General features: G+C 34.5%; 2 protein-coding genes across 8 annotated transcripts in view; one reads left to right on the plus strand and one right to left on the minus strand.

Annotated features, from left to right (window-relative positions):
- LOC116852450 overlaps positions 1 to 17,382 on the minus strand; it is a 47,875-nt gene extending 30,493 nt beyond the window's left edge. For both annotated transcript variants that reach the window (XM_032832862.1, XM_032832861.1), the window contains exons 1-3: positions 15,831 to 17,382; positions 14,572 to 15,732; positions 10,154 to 10,493 (exon numbers count right to left, since the gene is read on the minus strand). In XM_032832862.1, coding sequence (XP_032688753.1) covers positions 10,154 to 10,493; positions 14,572 to 15,732; positions 15,831 to 16,007 — 1,678 coding nt within the window. In that variant the 5' untranslated portion in view covers positions 16,008 to 17,382. The remainder of the gene's footprint in view (positions 1 to 10,153; positions 10,494 to 14,571; positions 15,733 to 15,830) is intronic.
- Positions 1 to 20,822, plus strand: part of LOC116852449 (uncharacterized protein C1orf112 homolog) — a 202,655-nt gene that overhangs the window by 150,180 nt on the left and 31,653 nt on the right. For 5 of the 6 annotated variants that reach the window (XM_032832856.1, XM_032832855.1, XM_032832859.1 and 2 more), the window contains 3 exons: positions 17,270 to 17,353; positions 17,439 to 17,585; positions 17,699 to 17,919. In XM_032832856.1, the coding sequence (XP_032688747.1) occupies positions 17,273 to 17,353; positions 17,439 to 17,585; positions 17,699 to 17,919 (449 nt within the window). In that variant the 5' untranslated portion in view covers positions 17,270 to 17,272. The remainder of the gene's footprint in view (positions 1 to 17,269; positions 17,354 to 17,438; positions 17,586 to 17,698; positions 17,920 to 20,822) is intronic. The other variant, XM_032832860.1, reaches the window with a different exon arrangement.

A 20,822-nucleotide genomic window follows, 5' to 3' on the forward strand; every position in this document is an offset into this window, starting at 1 on the left:
GAGAGAGAGAGAGAGAGTTAGTTTATGCTACCAACTATAATGAAAATTTTTAAAAATGCTAAGAATATTTTTATAATTTTCTTGTATGCAATTATATCAGTAAAGAGGACCGTTATATCATTAAACAAAACAAATAACGGAAGTGGTGGTGGGACTTCTTCTAAGTATAGTAATTAATAAATTGTTCTTTTTTTATATTCATACTTTTTTTGCAATAACTGACAGATACATTTTATTTCCATTTGCATTGAATTGGAAACATTCTAAATAAAAATATAAAAAAAAATATATTTCAAATATAAGTACAGATAAAAATGAATAACCGTATTAGAATAAAAAAAGAAAATTATTTTATCAATCTACTGCAAAATTATGTCTAATGTAGTTCTTGTACAAAAATAAGTGATATCCCAAAAAACTTACCTTTTAAAAAAAGGTAAAAAGACAGTTCTTGCGCTCCGTAAAAAAAAAAAAAAATTGTCATACAAAATAATCCGTACAAAACATTATATTACAAAATAATTCGTACAACAAACTACTTTTCTACTACAAAATTAATGATATCAGGAAATTTGTGCCAAATTGGTAGCATAAACTAATTTTGAATATGATTAATTATAACATATCATTATATCATTTTTTTAAACATTTTGTTTGTTATTAGACTTTGTAATATATCTGTACTCTCAAAAAAACTTGGCACGCCCGGGTTGCAATAACAATTTCAATGTTACCTACAAGTATTCCATAATCTTGCTGTGGAATGAAATATGTTTTAGAATTCTCTAATGTGTGTGTATCTTGATGTCACCTGGGCGCGCCAAGTTTTTTTTTGTGAATATTGGTACGTAACAAAGTCTAATAACAAATACAGTGATTAGAAAAATGATATGTTATAATTAATCATATTCACTTGGCGCAAATTTCCTGATATCATTAATTTTGTAGTAGAAAAGTACAGTTTGTCGTACAAATTATTTTGTAATGTTTTGTACGGATTATTTTATATGACAATCTTTCTTTTTTACGAAGCGCAAGAACTAGGCGCTCTTTTTTTACTTTTTTTTAAGAGGTTCGAATTTTACTGAAATATATGGAAATCTGATTTCCTCACTATGTTTGAACATAAATTCCTACGAATGTTAATTTGCATCTAATATTGCATTTAGTGCAATATTGAATCTAGAGCAATCGTTAATTAACATATGTAATATTTGTATGTAAATTAAAAGAAATATGAAATTTTATATTATTTATAAAGATAGTCTTTTTAATTAGAGATGTATGGGTGTCTTTAAAAAAAATAATTACAAAATTAAAAAAGTACCATAATTATTTTAATGAAAATATCAATATTTATTATAATAGAAGTGCATTAAACACATAAACATAAATATATATATGTATATATATAAATTTTAACCTTTAATCTGCCAAACATTCCATATAGAACAATGCTAACATAACAACGATAAACATGCTGAATAATACTTATCTTGATTTAAAATTTTAATGATTTTCAATAAATATTGCTGAAATTGACTAAAATTTCGCTGATTTTTTATGAATATTGCTGAAATCGTAATGAAGGTGGGTCAATTGATAGAGTTTTCTAGCAAAATTTCAGCACATTTCATGTTTTCAGCAAACTTTATTATATTTTCAACAAAATTTTTCCATCAGGGTATAGTCGAATTTTATATTTAAGATATTAATGCCCAAGATCGGACATCTTTTGGACGTCCAAATTATGGATATTAACGGGTGTCCAAAATCAGATATATGATGGAGATCCATTGCATGTCCATGGATGTGCGGACATAAAATAGACATCCATAGGGTATCCTGTGCTATCTGAGATATGAGTGTATGTGTGAATATATGTGCATGAACGCGAGTTTCAGCAGAGATAAGGACCCCGCGATTATTAAATCTTTGCCTTACTAAAAAGATGAATCTACTATATACTAAAATAGATATTGAAAAGATTAGCAAAGATTTCTATACAAAGTGGAACATATGAATTCTATCCAAAACAGCATACGTAAGATATACCCATATACCCACAGAGAATTAAAAAAAAAAATTCAAAAAGAATTGTCGTATGTTACTAATTCTCAGTTCATTTTCAGATGCAAAAAGAATTCTTCAGAGTTCAGTTCAGTGAAAAGAATTCTATTTGCATCTAAAAATGAACTTAGAATTAGTGACATACAACTGAATTCTTTTGAATTCTCTGTGCTATCTGGGACGTCATATAATATGTACATTTTCTTTTTTTTATTAGAATGTTGTTATGCGACTGCGGGGGAAGGGAGAGGCTTCGTCCCATAAACCTTCTTTTGTTTATATGCATGTCGCTGTTTGTCATCAATAAGTTTTCCTAACTTTTATAGTAGTCAACTTTATTAATTAACAGACCCTGATAGAATACAATTTAATTAAAGAATGATGCACGAAGTCACGAGAATGAGAGAACGAAGTCATAGCAGCGTCACTGTGCGTGCGGTACTCTCCCAGTAAATTGTATTCCGTGCTGCATTTTTAGTTTAAAACAGATTAGTGTTAGATATTAGGTTAGATTAGTCTATATTCTAAACTATAATTACCATCTAATGTACCACTATATTATTCGTAATAACGTGAAAAATTAATCTGCAAATGGCAAAAACGCGTCGATATCGATTTCCGCAAATTGTAACTAAAAACTATTATATCTCTAAACTAAGCCAAATCGCTACCTGCACCACTTTTGAACTTTTGTTTCTAATGGTCTGTAGATGACGAATTTGAAGTCAAAACTTGGCGTTTCGGAAATCGCAATATCCTCCATTTTTTTTTATTAAACAAAGAATTCTTTGTTTCTTTTTTATGCAATCCAAGATTAAACAGTAATTATTTAATTTAGGAGAATCAGCTCAAAATCATTTCAATTTTGATTTATGTTAAAAAGTTATGAACAAAAAATTTTATAAATACGATGAAGTTTTGTGATATTGTGTACATTAAATATTAAAATAAATGTTTATATTAGAAGCAACCTTACTGAAACGACTTTTCAATGATCTTGATATATGGTATCGAGGACATAGCTATCATTAATTTGCGAAAAGTTTGATAAAAAAATTCGTATAGATGCATGTTATTTCGACATGAGTAACAGACAAGACTGTTGTGTGAGCGAAAATTTTTAGATACTATAAAATTTTTAGATACTATAAAATAAGTAAATATTAACAATTCTTGTAAATATATAATTTTTATATATAATATATACATAGAAATATAGCAAACACTACATATAAGGTGTAGTAAAAAGAAATCCATTATTTTTCTAATAGATGGCTTTAGTAATGTGTATCTCGCGTTGTATAAGTGCGATCGGTTTACGCTAGATAGCGTTAGAAAGATAAGATTTCGTACTAAAAAAACTTCTGAGACAGTTTTGTGATTGTTTGACTCAGTATTGTTTGAGCGCGCGTCGAAGATGGACACCAGCAAAGAGAAAATACGCCATATTTTACAGTTTTTCTTCGATAAAGGCGAAAACGCAAGCCAGGCAGCTGAAAATGTGAATAATGTTTATGGTCCTGATACTGTAACAGCCAATCACGCCCAATTTTGGTTTCGTCGATTCCGTTCCGGTAATTTTGATGTCAAAGATGCACCACGCTCTGGAAGGCCAATTGTCGAAAATGTCGATAAAATAATGGAAATCGTCGAGTCCGACTGTCATGTAAGCACTGTTTCGATTGGCCAGGAGCTAAACATAGCACAAAAAACCGTTTGGAACCACTTGAATAAGGCTGGATACAAAAAGAAGCTCGATGTATGGGTGCCACACGAGTTAACGCAAAAAAACCTCATGGACCGAATTTCCATCTGCGAATCGCTGCTGAATCGCAACAAAATCGACCCATTTCTGCAGCGGATGGTGACTGGTGATGAAAAGTGGGTCACTTACGACAACGTCAAGCGAAAACGGTCGTGGTCGAAACGCGGTGAGCCGGCGCAAACGGTGGCCAAGCCAGGATTGACGGTCAGGAAGGCTTTGCTGTGTGTTTGGTGGGATTGGCAGGGAATCATCCACTATGAGCTGCTCCCCTACGGCCAAACTCTTAATTCGGACCTGTACTGTCAACAATTGGACCGTCTGAAGGAATCAATCGCCCAGAAGCGGCCAGCTTTGGCCAATAGGAGAGGAATTGTGTTCCATCAGGACAACGCCAGGCCACACACATCGATAGTGACTCGCCAGAAGCTCCGGGAGCTTGGTTGGGAGGTTCTTATGCATCCACCTTATAGCCCCGACCTGGCACCAAGTGATTACCACCTGTTCCTGTCTATGGCGAATGATTTTGCTGGTGAAAAATTCGCCTCAAGAGAAACTTGTGAAAATTGACTGTCCCAGTTTTTTGTCAATAAGGACAAGGGTTTCTATGAGAAAGGCATAATGGAATTACCTTCAAAATGGCAACAAGTTATCGAACAAAACGGTGCATATTTGACCTAAATCGGATCATTCTAACTATGCTAAATAAAGCCTTCAATTTCATGCAAAAATAATGGATTTCTTTTTACTACACCTTATATATATGTACAAGGCAGAGGCTGCGTCTTTTCCGCCGCACCTCCTCCTCAAAAGTTAACCTTAACCTAATCTAACCGAACGAGGCAAGTTTTCAACCACTTCTTTGAATGCTTTATACCACTCGTATGCTTGTGTTTTCGATAAAGTTGACTCACCATAGACCTTCTCCAACATTTTCAACGACTCAGCACAAGAAATTTCGTTGGAAACATAAAATTTGAGGCAAACCCTTTGTTCGATATTTTTATCCATTTTAAAAATTGCAAAGTATACTTGAAGTCGACTAACAGCTGTAAACAAACTGGTTGACAGATGGCGCCAAAACTCTATATGACAATTACCTAGACAACATAATGTCTAAAATCGGGACATAATACGTCTTAAAGGTAATCTTTAAGATGCCTTAAAGACATTTATACATAAATTGTCTGAAAGACATCTTAAAAATGATCTTTAAGATGTCTTATGTCCCAATTTTAAACATTATGTTGTCTAAGTAAGTATCAACTTACAGCAAAAAATTTTCATACTTTTTACGCGGGATTTTGAAATGAATAATTCTCGGTATTTATTTAACAAAATGTAGGCTAAAGAGATGGGCTATTTGGTAGCATACCGAAATTGATAGCTCCGTGTATGCGTCCGTGCACGTGTGCGCTTGTCTATTTTTTCGCCGAACACGGCATATCTCGCCTACCGCGTCGTGCGATTTGATTTGCCCATCTATTTTATTTAATAACTCGAAATTTTACATGGTTATTTGAAAAATGACCTCTACAATATTTTTTCACTTTGATTTGTTCTATTTATATTTTTCTTTTAGTACGTCTTATGCTGGCCATTCTGTATATATACAGAGTGTCCCAGACCACCATGATCATACTTTGCAAGAACGTAGAACGGATTGAGGTAAGCAAGAAAGTTCCGTGCCGTTTTAGATATTTGCAATAGTTTTCGAGAAATTAATTATTTTGTCTGAACTAATGAGCGCACGGGAAGCGGCAGCCGAAAGAAAAATGTCCGACTGGCGCGCGACTGTGACACTCGCGAATCACGGCTCACTGCGTCTTTCCGGCCATAGCTACGAAACACAGTGAGACTTGATACACTAACCCATGTGTATGACATAACCCGTGTGCCAAATCGACGCCAAATCGAAGCGTATCGTCGCTTTGGCTGCATACGTGTATGTAGAGGTGAAAGAGCGAAACGGCAACATTCTCTTGTAAGGAAATGCTACAACCTGCTAAATCGATTTCTGAACGAGACATAGCATGTTCGCTAGCTGCGATATTAAGCATCAACATCCTAATTGGAGTTTATGCCAATGGGCCTTTATTTGTGAAAAATTACAGTATAAAGTTTGGGTTGCGGGACTGTATCACGGATATGGCTAAAAATGCGACTATCTTTCAGCGAGACGGCGTGGCCGAACAGACTGAGGCTTCCACGTCTAAAATTTTTGAACCGGCAGTGAGCGTTCGAAACTCGGCGACGAATTATCTTTGTGCGGTGTTTTTTTTTTCTTATCTTAAGGCATGTAATTAATATTTTTCGAATATGAATACATTTGTTTTGCATATGTCTCGTTTTTATGCTATTAATCAGGGATAATTAGGGAAGTGTTAGGCTCGTTTAACGCAAACATGACACATATTTTGCATTGCTTACAATGAAATATATATTTTAGTACATCACTTTCGCATGAAAACATTGTATACAACATTGTCATATAATAAAACATTGTAATATAATAAAACTTATACGCTATAAACATCTTTCATTTTTTCATAATGTTGCGGATGGATTCAAAATAATGCATTCATTGCATGCAGTTGGTGCAAACATTTGTTATGTTTTCATTGTTTTTATACAGAATTCCATCCGCAACATTGCGAAAAAATGAAAGATGTTTATAGCGTATAAGTTTTATTATATGACAATGTTTTATTATATGACAATGTTTTATTATATAACAATGTTTTATTATATGACAATATTTTATTATACGACAATGTTTTATTATTATGAAAATGTTTTATTATATGACAATGTTTTATTATATGACAATGTTGTATAAAATGTTTTCATACGAAAGTGATGTACTAAAATATATATTTCATTGTAAGCAATGCAAAATGTGTTTATATTCGTGTTTGCGTTAAACAAGCCTGACACTTCCCTAATTACTCTTGATTAATAGCATAAAAACGAGACATATGCAAAACAAATGTATCATATTCGAAAAATATTAATTACATGCACTAAGATAAGAAAAAAAAACACCGCACAAGGATAACTCGTCGCCGGGTTACGAACGCTCGCTGCCGGCTCAAAAATTGTCGGTGTGGGAGCCTCAGTCTGCTCGGTCACGCCGCCTCGCTGAAAGAGAGTCGCATTTTTAGCCATATCCGTGATACAGTCCCGCAACTCAAACTTTATACAGTAATTTCTTACAAACAAAGGCCCATTGGCACAAACCCCAATTAGGTTAACATGTTGATGCTTAACATTGCAGCTAGCGAACGTGCTATGTCTCGTTCAGAAATCGATTTAGTAGGTTGTGGAATCTCCTTGTTAGATTCGGCGTCGATTCGGGATATGTCATGCACATGTGTTAGTGCATCAAGTCTTGCTGCATCTCGTAGCTATAGGCAGAGGGATGCAGCAAGCCGTGATTCACGAAACACACCAACCGAAGATATATTTCTTTTGGCTGTTGTTTTCTGTGCGCTGATTAGCTCAGACAAAATAATTAATTCCTCATTAACTATTGCGAATTTTGCAAAATAGTATTTGACTTTTCTGCTCCATTTAATCCGTTCTACTTTCCTACGAATTGTTATAAGAAAAGTTTCGAACACCCTACATGTATATGTATGTATACACACACACACATACGCAAATGTTCATATTGTAAATGTAATATTTATTTTACTTATTCGCAATAATTTCCTGAAAAACAAAGAATCTTGTATAGTATATATTATTTTGTTACACTAACTGGTAAGTCAATATAACAACGATATCATGACAGAGCATACGCACTGCAGACAATTTGGACTCTATAGCTTTCTCTCTTGCACAGATATTGAATTTATTTTTTATGCCTCTATTCCCTTTCCATTTATATATATTCTAAGAGTAAATCGTGTACGTATATGCGCAACCTATTCTTTATATTTTTATACATAATTTGTCAATGGAAAACAATATAAGAATAGAAATACAAGTACTGTTTGCGATATTTCAATATACAATATGTACAAAAAACATCGCAAGCAGTACCTGCATTTCTATTGTTATATTGTTTTCCATTGACAAATTATGTATAAAAATATATAGAATGGATTGCATACGTGTACGGTTTATTTCAATATATCGGTTAGGTTAGGATTAGTTTCTTTGGAGAAGGGTTGCGGGGGAGAGGTAAAGCCCTTCTTCCGCACATATACGTGTATTGTTGCACAGTACTCTTTTATACATATTTTATATGTATACATCGATTTTTTATTTGATTCGAAATATTTAATGAGTTCATCATAATTGTGTGTTAAATGTAGAAATTCGTGATACAACATATTGTACGAAAATAAAGAATACTGTACGCAATCGTTTCTCAACAACAAGTGAAGAGTATTGAAAATTACTGTTTATATACGTCTATAATTGTATCTATATAGTCAGAACGCATATTAGTAAAAACTGAGAGTATGATACTTGTGTTCACATACTACAATTCTACCTACATAGTGTTAAACAAATCTGTTGCATTTATGTAACTCCTTTTGAAAATAAGTTTTTAATAAACAATAAACGACAACTAAAATCTACATTAACCCATTAATTAACGGCTGACAGTAAACTACGTATCATAGGCTTCCGGAAAGTCTTTAATTCATGGCATTAGGTCGAGATAAAAAAAATAAGACTGTTGGCGCTCCCCTCTTTTCTCAAAATTAAAGATGATGGGTCAATAAGGCGGACCGAAAATTTTTGAAAAAATTTGAAAAATTCATGGATGTTGATGAAAATTGTTATCAAGGGGTTTTTTAGGACGCTGAATTTGAATCTGAACTTAGTTTTGCGAAATATGATACAGCAGATCCAATATGGCCGCCGAAAATTTGTAAACATACGATAATTCCCGAGAAAGTGACTGTTTGTCACTTCATCAAATTCAGCAAAATTAAGTTCAGATTCAATTTTAGCATCTTGAAAAACCCCCTGATAACGATTTTCGTCAATAACCAAGGACTTTTCAATTTTTTTGTCCGCTATATTGGCCCGCCATCTTGATATTTCGGGATATAGCTAAAAAATTGTATCATTGTATTTATTGTGATTTGATGCCACGAAGCCGCAAATTTCAAAGCTTCCAAATGCATTTCATCAGCTTACAGAGAGTCACTTTTTTGGAAACCATCGTATGTTTACAAATCTTCGGCGGCCATATTGAGTCTGCTGTATCATATTTCGCAAAACTAAGTTCAGATTCGAATTCAGCGTCTCAAAAAAACTCCCTGATAATAATTTTCATCAACATCCATGAACTTTTCAAATTTTTGGTCCGCCATATTGGCTTGCCATCTTGAATTTTGAAAAAAAAGGGGAGCGTCAACAGTCTTATTTTTCTTATTTTGATCTAATGTCATGAATTAAAAATTTTCCGGAAGCTTATGATACGTAGTTTAGTCAACCGTTAATGGGTTAAGTTACTTAATAAGATATCCTTAATAACATATGTTAAAATCGAGATGATTGGAGCTAACTCCCTTAATTTAATAAATTAAATAATTACTGACTAAATAAATCTTTCATTTTACTTCAACATGATGCAAGCAATGAAAGAGGAGAGTCGAGATGACAAATAATATTTAATCGAGGTAATTCGGTCTGTTGCGAAAGTAAATCGATGATATCGTTTGGCCTAGTTGCCAAATAGCTCGGCAAAACCGGGTTACCCGGTAAATAGAGCCGACTTGGCGTGGCGCGATTGTAAAAAAACTTGAATCCGATCGTATACATAACTGACAGAGCCCATTAACCCACCACGATCAATCACAGTAATTCGCGAGATATGTCTTATCGAATTGCGACTTGTAATTATCGATATGGCTATGTGTAAACGCAAAGAAACTCGAAAAGGAAATAATTAAATTAACTGTAAATGAATTAAAAGATCTTCAATTGTACGCGACTTATATTTATTACGAAAAGTGAACGACGGTTGTACGAAGCGTGATATCTGTATTGAAATTATTCCAAGTATGCGCGACTAGCGTGTCTCGTGTCTCTTCTAATTAGTCGGTTCAATTATGGCTCTACGCTTTCTCACCTCATTACTGCATGCGTGCACGTTAACAAATTCAACACTTAGACTTAGGAGATATTTCACATACAGAAAAGCACTGTTTACGTGCAATTTAAAAAATTATTAAAGATTATAATTTGCGAATTCAGGAGAGTAAACAAAAAAGTATCTTATGACGAATCGAAACGATTCTACGCGTGGAAGGACTCCGCAAATATCTTTTTATATTTAATTATACAATACCGCACCTGACTTGATCGGCTTCCTTGTTGCACTGTGATTAGGATTAATAGATGTTTTGATGATTGGCGTAGTGGGCAGTTTACTGCGCAACTCACTAATGAGCTTATCGTCACCAGGCGAATTTTCTGTGTCGCTGTCGCTATCGGCCGAACTGACCAGCGACACCATCGTGACCACATCGGTGGTTTTCGAATCCACATAGGCTCTTATCCGTCCACATCGATCTTGTGTCTTCGCGTCCTCTTCGTCTTTACCGCTCGTTTCTGAAGACACCAAGAAGCGTCTCTTCGCGCTTCTCGATCTCCTCTTCAAAGGTGCTGATCTCACCGTTCGTTCACGCGGTATCTGAAGAATAGATTTTTTATTTCCGTCCCATTCAGAGATTATTTTACCCAGGTAATGAACACACGTTATTTTAATGTTAGATTTTTATTCTTCACTGTCACTATTGATGACACTAATTAAGTTACGACTTGGAGAAAAATGACAGATATAATGTCGCAAGAAGTTGATATTACCAAAAGTATTGTGTGTCATTAGAGTGGTCCTTATTTACTCTTGGTCAAATTTTTTTTCGAATATTTCCCGCGGCACCCTCCAAAAAGTTTCCATTTGACGAAAAAGAAATCCCTGCCAAACTTTTACTCGATCGGACAACGAGAACCCGTGTCCCCGGATCGTTAAACATTGGAGTACCTTTATATTAAGCTTTCTGCGTTATCAATATGGTTTTTAAAGCGTATTTTTCACAAAAATCGCCCTAGAGGACTTTTCTTTTTTTCTTCTACATCGTTTGAGATCTTATAGTCTTATTTCAACAATTAAATAAATTGTTGATGACTAAAAAATAAAAATAAATAGTTATTGTATTTATTGTTTGAGGACAATATAAATGTAAAACATGATATCTTTCATGTTTTTATTAATAAAGAAACTTTTTAAATTAAATATTATATAATAATTAATAATCTCGTGGCTCTTAATCTTATGCTAAGAAGGGACCATAGATGTACAGTCTGTTTGATAAGAGCGATAAGGCAAAACTTGATAAATAATTTATTGAAATTATTTGGAGTAAAATACACATATAGTTATTTGGAGTAAAATACACTTGATTAGAACTGTGATGTTTTATTATTAATAACTTGTTCAGTCGCTTTAATAATTGCCTGGCACCTCCGAGGCATACTTTCAACTAATTTTATAGCATATTCTTGAAGTAAAGATTTCTATATCAATTGAATTTGTCGTATTAATTCTTTGACCGATCAAATTTTCTTTCCACGAAGTTTAAATTTCATCAAGGACCAAACGTTTTTGATTGGATTTGTATCCGATGACTGTGACGGCCAATCCAATAATTCAACATTATTTTCTTATTTCCACAAAGCGGTACAAGCCGACTTCGATGTTTAGGATCATTGTCCTCTTGTAGTATCCATTTTTTGTTTTTCCTTATAAACCATGTTTTTTTAGCAGATAGTAATAAAAAGCCTTCTCATAAATTTTGACCATTTTGCTAGCGTTTAAGTGGTTTGCGGAAATATGCAAAGTACCAAATCCTTGCGTAGAGCCATGTTTCGGTAAGTCATCGACATTTTTCACGTTTAAGTAGCGATTCACCAACTTATTTACAAATGCTTTTGATTTTTTCATGTACTTAGCAGCCGCTTGGCGTGACATTTTTGGTCCTTTCGGATGTGTACAAAGAAATACGGCTTCGAAACGCGATGTATATTTGGCATTCATAGCGAAATATTTTTATCACGAAGATCGAATAATAACTAAAGTTTTATCAATAAAGCATCTTAGGCGAAAGGTGTCTACCGGCTCTTGTTTGAATTTTTCGTCTATCCGTTTATATGTAAAAGTATTGCTGGTCACGATCTTATCAAACAAACTGTATAATATCTAGGCTGCGGATTTGCAACATTTCCCATTCTCTGAACGCGTCAAACAATATAAAGAAATAGCATTCTTTCTGTAAAAAGTCTGTTTCTTTCTAAGCTTGTTTTATTCCCGCCACAAGACCACGATAAGTGGGAATAAAATAGCCTTCGTTAGAAAAAGACAAACTTTTTACCGAAAGAATGCTATTTCTTTATATTGTTTGATGTGTATAGACAATGGGAAAACCCGCGGCCTAGGTATTATACATTTATGGTCTCCTCCCAGAATAAGATTACGAGCCACGAGGTTATTAATTATTATGTAATATTTAATTTAAAAAATTTCTTTATTAATAAAAACATGAAAGGTATCATGTTTTACACTTATATTGTTCTCCAAACATACTATTGCAACTTTTATAGTCTTTTTATAGTCCATACATGATTTGTTGTAGTTTAAACAATAAATACAATAACTATTTATTTTTATTTTTTAGTCATCAACAATTTATCTAATTGTAAATGAGACTATAAGATCTCAAATGTAGAAGAAAAAAAGAAAAGTCCTCTAGGGCGATTTTTGTGAAAAACATGCTTTAAAAACTATATTGATAACGTAGACAACTTAATACAAGAATATTCCAATGTTTAACGACCCGGGAGCACGGGTTTTCGTTATCCGATCGAGTAAAAATTTGGCAGGGATTTCTTTTTTGTCAAATGGAAACTTTTTGGAGGGTGCCGTAGAAAAAATTTGAAAGTCGAAAAATAAGGACTACCCTAATGTGTCATATTTTAACATCCTTCTATGTAAACTATGCACAGAGATCTTTTTTTAGATTTAATAAATTCTATTAATTTAAAGAAAATTTAATAATTGGAATAATCTAAACAAACTAATGTTTCAATAAATAAATATTGTTTGATTTTTAAAATATTGCTTAATTGAAAAAAGTTGCTTCATATAATTTATTTATTTTATTAATGAAAATTTATTATTTTGTTTAAAGTGTTTCAAGGAAGTCTCTAATATTTCTATTTTTGTATTCCTTTAGGTTTTTTTATTTTATTATACGTTTTCACATCTTATATGTGTGTGCGTGTGTATGTGTATGTATGTGGATACCTCTATCTTTTTAGTGAATTCGGACTTTGTTGTTTATCAGAGATCAAAGAAGAAATGGTAATCTTTTTTAATAGTGATCAAAAGAAAAATGGCGATACCAATGAGCTGCAACGATATTCTGATAGATTATGCTTATAATGTATATTTATATCGTATATAAAACATTGCAATATTATACTTACTAGTAAACATTAGAAATAATGCAACAACCGATATGAAACAGCCACCTACTATGTTAAATCGATTATAATAAAGCAAATCACAAATACACCCAGTAAAATAAAAAATATGTTGAAAGACGACTAACAGTTATGAAAAAAAAAGTTACCTTTAGATTTTTATATTGACGCTTAAATAAAGCTTGAATAGTGCAGAACCCAAATATTAATCATAAAAACGTGACATAAAAAAAATATCAGCCCTTACCGAAAAGTATTACTGATAATTATTGAAGAAAATACTAGTGATTAATTATTTCGGAGTGATTCAATAATTATTTGACGATTTACTATTATATATAGTAAATTTATTATTGAATTTAAACAAACGTATCTATTAGAATGGTACAGATAAATTAATATATGATTTTTTTGTTTAAGTAATAAAAAAAACTGACATTTTATTTTTACGTTACTGTATCTTTTCACTTTTTATATGTATATCCTTCCGTAGTTTCGATCCTGTAATAGTTAATCATCTTTTTTATGCCGCGATCTCCGTTGCTCGATCTCAATAATCGAATATAAACTGGTGATGCCACTGAGATCAGACGATATCTTTATGAATTATGCTTATAATATATTATTATATCGTTTTCATAAAACATTGTAACGATATATTATTACAATGCCTTCTGGCAAATATTGTTAACAACGCAATCGATATACGACAAATATTGATATATGTTAGCGAATTAGTGATGCTACAATTGCTTTTGAATGTTTAACTAAATGTTATAATGAATCAGAACAAATAATAAATTAGTTTGAAAAATGCAAGATATGAAACAATTCATACTAATCATGAGAAAATTTATATTTATCTTTCTCGTTATAAGAGAAAATAATAATTCGCGCCAGTAATTTATGTCGAGAACTTAATGCTAAATTAATAATTATCATTGTCATTATAATCACTGAATTACTCTGGAATCCTAGTAACTTTGTAATTAAAGCATTGAAAATCATTAGATGTTAACGATAAAATTACTGAGCAATAGTAATTTATTACTGTCCAACCAGTAATATTTTTCTGAAAGAGCATAACGTCATATAAAAGACTTACACATACCGATCATTTTTAAGTCACTGGATGTCATTTGTATGAACATATTTGGTATTTGACGTCAAAATGACGTATGCTTGCTATCTGGGTAGTTATTATACAATGATCAAATTGTCCCTCTTACCTTTGCAGAATTTTCCTCGCTTTTCTCTATGGTGTTCTTGACACCTTGCTGGCTGTGGGCGATCGGTTTATCGCTCGTTGCTTCAGCAAGACTCGGCGCATCGATCACGATGTTTACCTGTACTCTTGCCGCGGATACAATGTTTTCTCCTCCTCGCCTTTGTGGCGGCGCGGAGTTCGTTCTCCTCGTCTTCTCCAAGGAGATCGTGGACGCGCTCTTTATGAGAACGGCGTTCTTGTCGGAGACGATCGGTGATCTCGTATCTGTCGTCGTCGTCGTCTGCTTTTGCATAACGATCTTATCGGTCGATGCGGATGCACATCTTATGTCTGACGATCTCACCGGGACGATCTTGTCCGTCGCAGATTTTTTTGTAAATTTCTCAACCATAGGAACTAGGAAGGCACGATTAGTACCGCTGTGAAAACTCGCGCGCTTTTGCTTCGCCGAGGAGAGGTCGTCGCTCGCGATCTTTGTCGATGCAACCGCGCTCTCCGTTTTCAAGGGCGTAGTCAGAGGATTCGGAGAATGAAGGCTCGTGCAGTCAATACTTATGCGTGTTCTTCTCTTTTCCTCGACGTTTGAATTAACAACATACTTTTTTTCTTCTCCTTCTTCTTTTGCGTTTTCCGCTTTTACATTTTCCTGGTTTTTTCTCGCCATCGAATTGTCTGTCATTTCAGACGCAATCTCCAGCTCGTCGTTACTGATTTCACATTCGATCTCTCTTCCACGATCCTCAAAAATATCATCTTTCAATTCACCGAGAGAATCGCTCGGTTTTTCTCGCGCGTCGATATTCCAATCAAGAGTCTTTTCAGGACACTGGATGGAATCAGGCTCTTTCCTCGGCAGAGGGGTCGCCGAGGCGGACATTGATAGCTCGGAATCACAGCGCTCTTCTACGGCGAAGCCGTGCGCCAAGAAAATATCAATGTTTGCCCTATTCTCCTCACGGTGTTTCCAGGCGAGTCTTAACCGCTCGGCGAGCTCTTGTCGTGAATAGAGAATCGACGCCTTTTCGGCACCGACATAGCTTCTGCCACCAGATCGGCCGCTTGTGGTCTGCTTGGACCGACTTGGGATCTGTCGAGCGACCACCTCCACTCGCTCGAGGTCACCGCCGCAATCGCGCCGATCGTCGCTCCAAGCAATTCGTACCTGCCAATTGTAATGAAATATAGAACTTCAATTGACATGACCCACTCGATTGACATGAGAAAACGAACGTATTATTATATACATATCGACTGACGAACCTTGGGTTTCTCAGATCCATTCGTGGCGAGTCTGCTGCGCGCGATCGGATTCGCATAAATCTGCAGGGACTTGTCGTCTTCCGCTGATCGCTGCCGCCTGATATGCTGCCGGCGTGGCGCGGGCTGTTGTAAAGACAATTGCCTGATCGGTCGCACCGTTCTTTTACCGTTAGACATACTCAAGTACTAATCTTCTCAATGCATGTTGTCAATAATCATAGAAGCACTCGGACGAAGAACAACGCGCCAACATTCCTATCGACGGCGCGCGCGGCCGAACGCCAACTAACTAACTGCTTTCATTCCTTACCTTCTACCACCCTCCAATGTATCAAGACCAAACCTAGTTCAACAACACGCCCGACTGGCAGCCGGTGGGCAAATCTCTTTCACTCCCTCTCTCTCTCTCCCTTTCCCCTTTCGTCCCTTTCTCCCTCTTTGACGGGAGGTCAACACTAAACTATTGCTATACTAATACTACCATTATATACAACCACGTGTTCCGTCATTACCTTCGATCACAGACATTGTTAGCCTTACCACTCAGGGTGGTCGAACTCGCAATGACGTAACAACGCGATGTCTGTATAGGCGTTATATTATATATGATATCGGATCCGGCTTAAATCTTACACGAATTTAATCCGCTTAGTGAGATTGATAAAAATATAACAAAGCGGATAAAAGCGCGAGGTTTTTAGAGAAAGCGATTAATTTCAACGTTTTATTGTAGTTCTAAGATAGTCTTGTAACGAGAACGGTGACCTAAATTCGTAAGCTTCAAGGACGAAGAATTAGCATCTTGATTGAAAATCGCATCGCTCATCCATTCTCTATGACTCAGACTGGTACATTTCGCCCATCGCTTCATCACGTGTCGGAACCTTCTCTCGTCTATCCTTACCGCTATTTTTTACATCCGGTAGCCGCGTTTTGTTGTTTGGAGTCGTCGAAATCACCGTGGGATTCCGTACCGAACTCGAACTCTGTCGGCAGGCAGCCAGTCACCCAGTATTATTGATCAAAACTTTGCCCATCATCTGACAGCTTGTTGTCCGCAGTTGCCATGGCATCGAGCGATCATTCGAATTCGCCGACGGATTGACTTCTTTTCTCGACTTCGTTCACTCCCTTAACTGCCTCGATACTTCGGTTACGATGGCTTGTCGACGATGACGCAGAAATTGAAACGAGAAACTTTCGGCAAATCGTGGCGAAACTACCGTCGATTAGAGCGGAGCTGCCGAGGGTTTAATTAGCCCCCTTCTTATCAGGAAACTTCGAGCATTGCCAAGAAATGTTCGAGGCCCGGTTTCCCCGTCTATTGCAAGCGATTAATAGCGGGAGATTAGATACGATTATGTTGCTTGGTCTATAGTGTAATAAAGCATTTCCTTCTCGTATATTACAATAATTTATGTTATTTATGTGTTTTTTAGAATATGTCATGCGGCAATGCACCTAACCTTTTCGGACACTCCTTCGAGCCGGATGATCTCAAGAGTCAAGTGTCAAAATTACAAATATCCTTTAATAGATCGATCAATACGCATTTACCTATTATTCAGCTTGATTAATCCTTAACATTTCTATTGTTTTCTTTATCACGTGTTACTAGAGAATGAAAATTTTACTCTCGACACTGAATGCTTATTACAAACGCTGGAACAATGTTTTCTCATTTGTGCGGCCGAATCGCTCGACGAGCAAATTTTTAGAAGAATTCTACCGAAAGCTCATCGTTCGTTGTCGCAGGTAATTCGCTAAATCTTTTTACAGCGATGATTTTACGCCGTCTCACTTATATCTAATATTTATTATCTTATATTTAATACGCTGCAATATATCTGATTTTTACAATATCAAAGGTCATAAAAGCCATCAATCAGAGAATGAGCGATAACGAGAAAGTCGACAATCTAGACGACGTGAAGCGCAAATTACATTTCTGCGACGGATTACTTTTATTTTGGCGGAAATGTATAGAACATGTTTCCGCACTCATAAAAATTCGGGCTCTTTATGTTACATCATTATGCAGTATTTTGCCCGAAACGATAAAGATCATCTTCGAACATTGCAAAGTCAGGTATTATTGGTATCGATATGTTTCGTCTAATAAACACGATACGTTTGTTTGAAACTTTTTTCTGTTATGAATAAGTTAATATCGAATATAACTCTATATCCGCGCGGAAGAAATATATAATTATATAAAATTAAACATATATATGATACATAAATTACACATATAATCATATATAAAAATTATATATAAATATTTACTTTCTGATAATCTCACCTTAATACTTTTGTACGTAAAATGAGAATAGAATGAGGATTTAATTAATTGTTGTAAAAAAAGAAAAAAGAAAAATCCCAGATATTCATATGATAGTACTGTGGCAGCACAGTGTCAGCAAATTCGATCATGCCTTTTCAGCAGATACCGATCTACTGCGTCCGCATTAAGCTTAGTTTTTGACAACACGATCTGGTAATATAATGTGACGAAAAAATGCAGTAAAATTCGAATATATCCTACTAACACTAAGTATCAACAGAAGTGTAACAAAACTTGTGCACATCGTGTTTTCACGGCGTGGCAACAAAAACGTAGCAAAAATCAAGCAGAATGTACCGTCACAACGTGACAACAGAATCGCGACAAAATTAGAGTACGGCCTGCCATCACGGCATGACAGCAGAAACGTAGCAGAAATCGAGCAGAATTTACCCTCACAACGTGACAGCAAAAACGCAGCAAAAATCGAGCAGGACGTGTCGTCACGAACTTCTAAAAATATTCATTTTGAATTACCTATGGAACAATAGATGTATGCTTTATAAATTTTTTTATATATGATATGTATTACTTTTTTCTAACAAAAATTATTCGTAAATGTTACAGCGTTTGCTGAATTTATTTGAAAATTTTAGATTACTTGATTCTAATGTTACATTACATTTAAAAATTCTCACTGGCACTGATGGGACTCGAACTTGAATCCTCGAGGCATCTCTCGATTGTGAATCTGTTGCTATAGACATTACACCACTTCATTGATCGATATAAATGTCTTACATTTTGTCAATATATATTGTAATTAACATAGTAATATAATTTTCTGATAATATGATTTAATAAAATGATTTAATTTCGATAAAAATTATATTTTTTGTAGTTTTATTGTTAATTTAACCCTAGCTAATGAGGTGATGTCTAAGTCTCGCACATTCCATTTCGTTATCTCTAAATTTTTATAGTAAACATTTTTTTTATTGTTAACTGTTATTAAATAGACAAAATCATAAAAGACTATAAAGATTGAGTAATTATAAAATAGTACAATTTAAAAAAAGAAAAATCTATCTTATTATATAAGATTTAATGAAATTAATTAAATTTATGTATAAATCTATAAAAATTAACGCTTATTATAATTGATGGGGTATCTGTCTAATGTAACCATAAAATGTAAATAAGATTAGATAATAATAGTAATTTCTCACGAATTCTCAAAATATTCCAAGGAATACTTCGCGAAATATTCATTATAATATTTTTCTTCTCTCTCTTTCTCTCTCTCTCTCTCTCTCTCTCTCTCTCTCTCTCTCTCTTCTCTTTCTCTTTATATTAAAAAGGAAATATTTAAAAAAGATGTTCTCTTCAGATTTATGCTTTCTTCAGATGAAGTTCCGCGTGATCTTCGTTTATACATTATTATGAGAGAATATGTACCCAAGTAGGGATTTACTACTGGCATCAAAGTGGCCCAATACCGATTTATGATAATCGTTACTGGCATAGTACTAGATGCCGGTACGGGTTTAGTATTGCTATGATACTGAGATGATAGAAAAGGGCCAGTATCGGAAAACAGTACTGTCACAGTACCGAAAATCAATAATGTACCAGTATAAAAAAAATATTGATTCCTAGCACTGGGGAAATACCTATTCCCATTACTGGGCCAGTATCGATTCCTAGTAATTTTTATTATTTGTACAATTATTAATATCACAATTATATAATATGGGAACAAAGATCAAACTATGACCCTCTTGTAGTACAGGTGTATTTTTAATAGTCATATAAGGAAAAAAATCTTCGGGGCGAATTGACGGTTGGAATTGAACTCGAGTCTACCGCTTGTCAGGCAAGCGTTCTTACTACTGAGCTATCTAGGTTTCACGTTAATGACCTCTTCCATTTTCCCATAAAGACATTGGTATCGTCTGTTTTTCGGTACCGGCACAATACTGGCTCAATATTCTGTATTGGCAGATTGTATACGATTTTTACTTGGATATCCAGTACTGATTCTACAAATAGGGCCAATACCAATCATACAGCTTTTTTAATACTGAATCAGTACCGAAAACGACAAACACTTTTCGATAACGCCCCAGAACATGTACGGTACGATTATCCAGTATCTAACCTTAATATGGAGCCAGTACCAATAATACAGCTTTTTTATATTAGGTCCAGTACTGAACCAGTACCAAAACGGGACATCCGCTTTTCGGTATCAACCCAGTATCGGGCCATTTTTCCGTACTGGCGAATTGTATACGATTCCTAGTTGGGTAGTTAAAACTAAAAAAATCTGGTTAAAAAGATCAAATAAAATATTAAAATAAAAATCTTTTCGCAGTACTGAGAGAAAAGAGAAGAATTAATTCTCCCGCGTTTTAATTACATAAAAAAATATATAAAAAATGTGTAATCGCGCTTAGTGCGCACACACCAGTGCTGTTGAAAAGATTTTTATTTTAATATTTTCTTTGATCTCTCTTTTTAATCAGATCTTCCTTTAACTATATATTCTCATGATGATGTATAACGGAAGATCATGCGATCTTCATCTGAAGAAAGCATTAATATCTGAAGAGAATATCTTTTTTAAATATATTTTTTTAATATAAAGAGAGAGAGAGAGAGAGAGAGAGAGAGAGAGAGAGAGAGAGAGAGAGAGAGAGAGAGAG

Source organism: Odontomachus brunneus, unplaced genomic scaffold (genome assembly GCF_010583005.1).
Source record: "Odontomachus brunneus isolate Ranch 3 - 2012 unplaced genomic scaffold, Obru_v1 Obru_scaffold_225, whole genome shotgun sequence".
NCBI classification, from domain to species: domain Eukaryota; kingdom Metazoa; phylum Arthropoda; class Insecta; order Hymenoptera; family Formicidae; genus Odontomachus; species Odontomachus brunneus.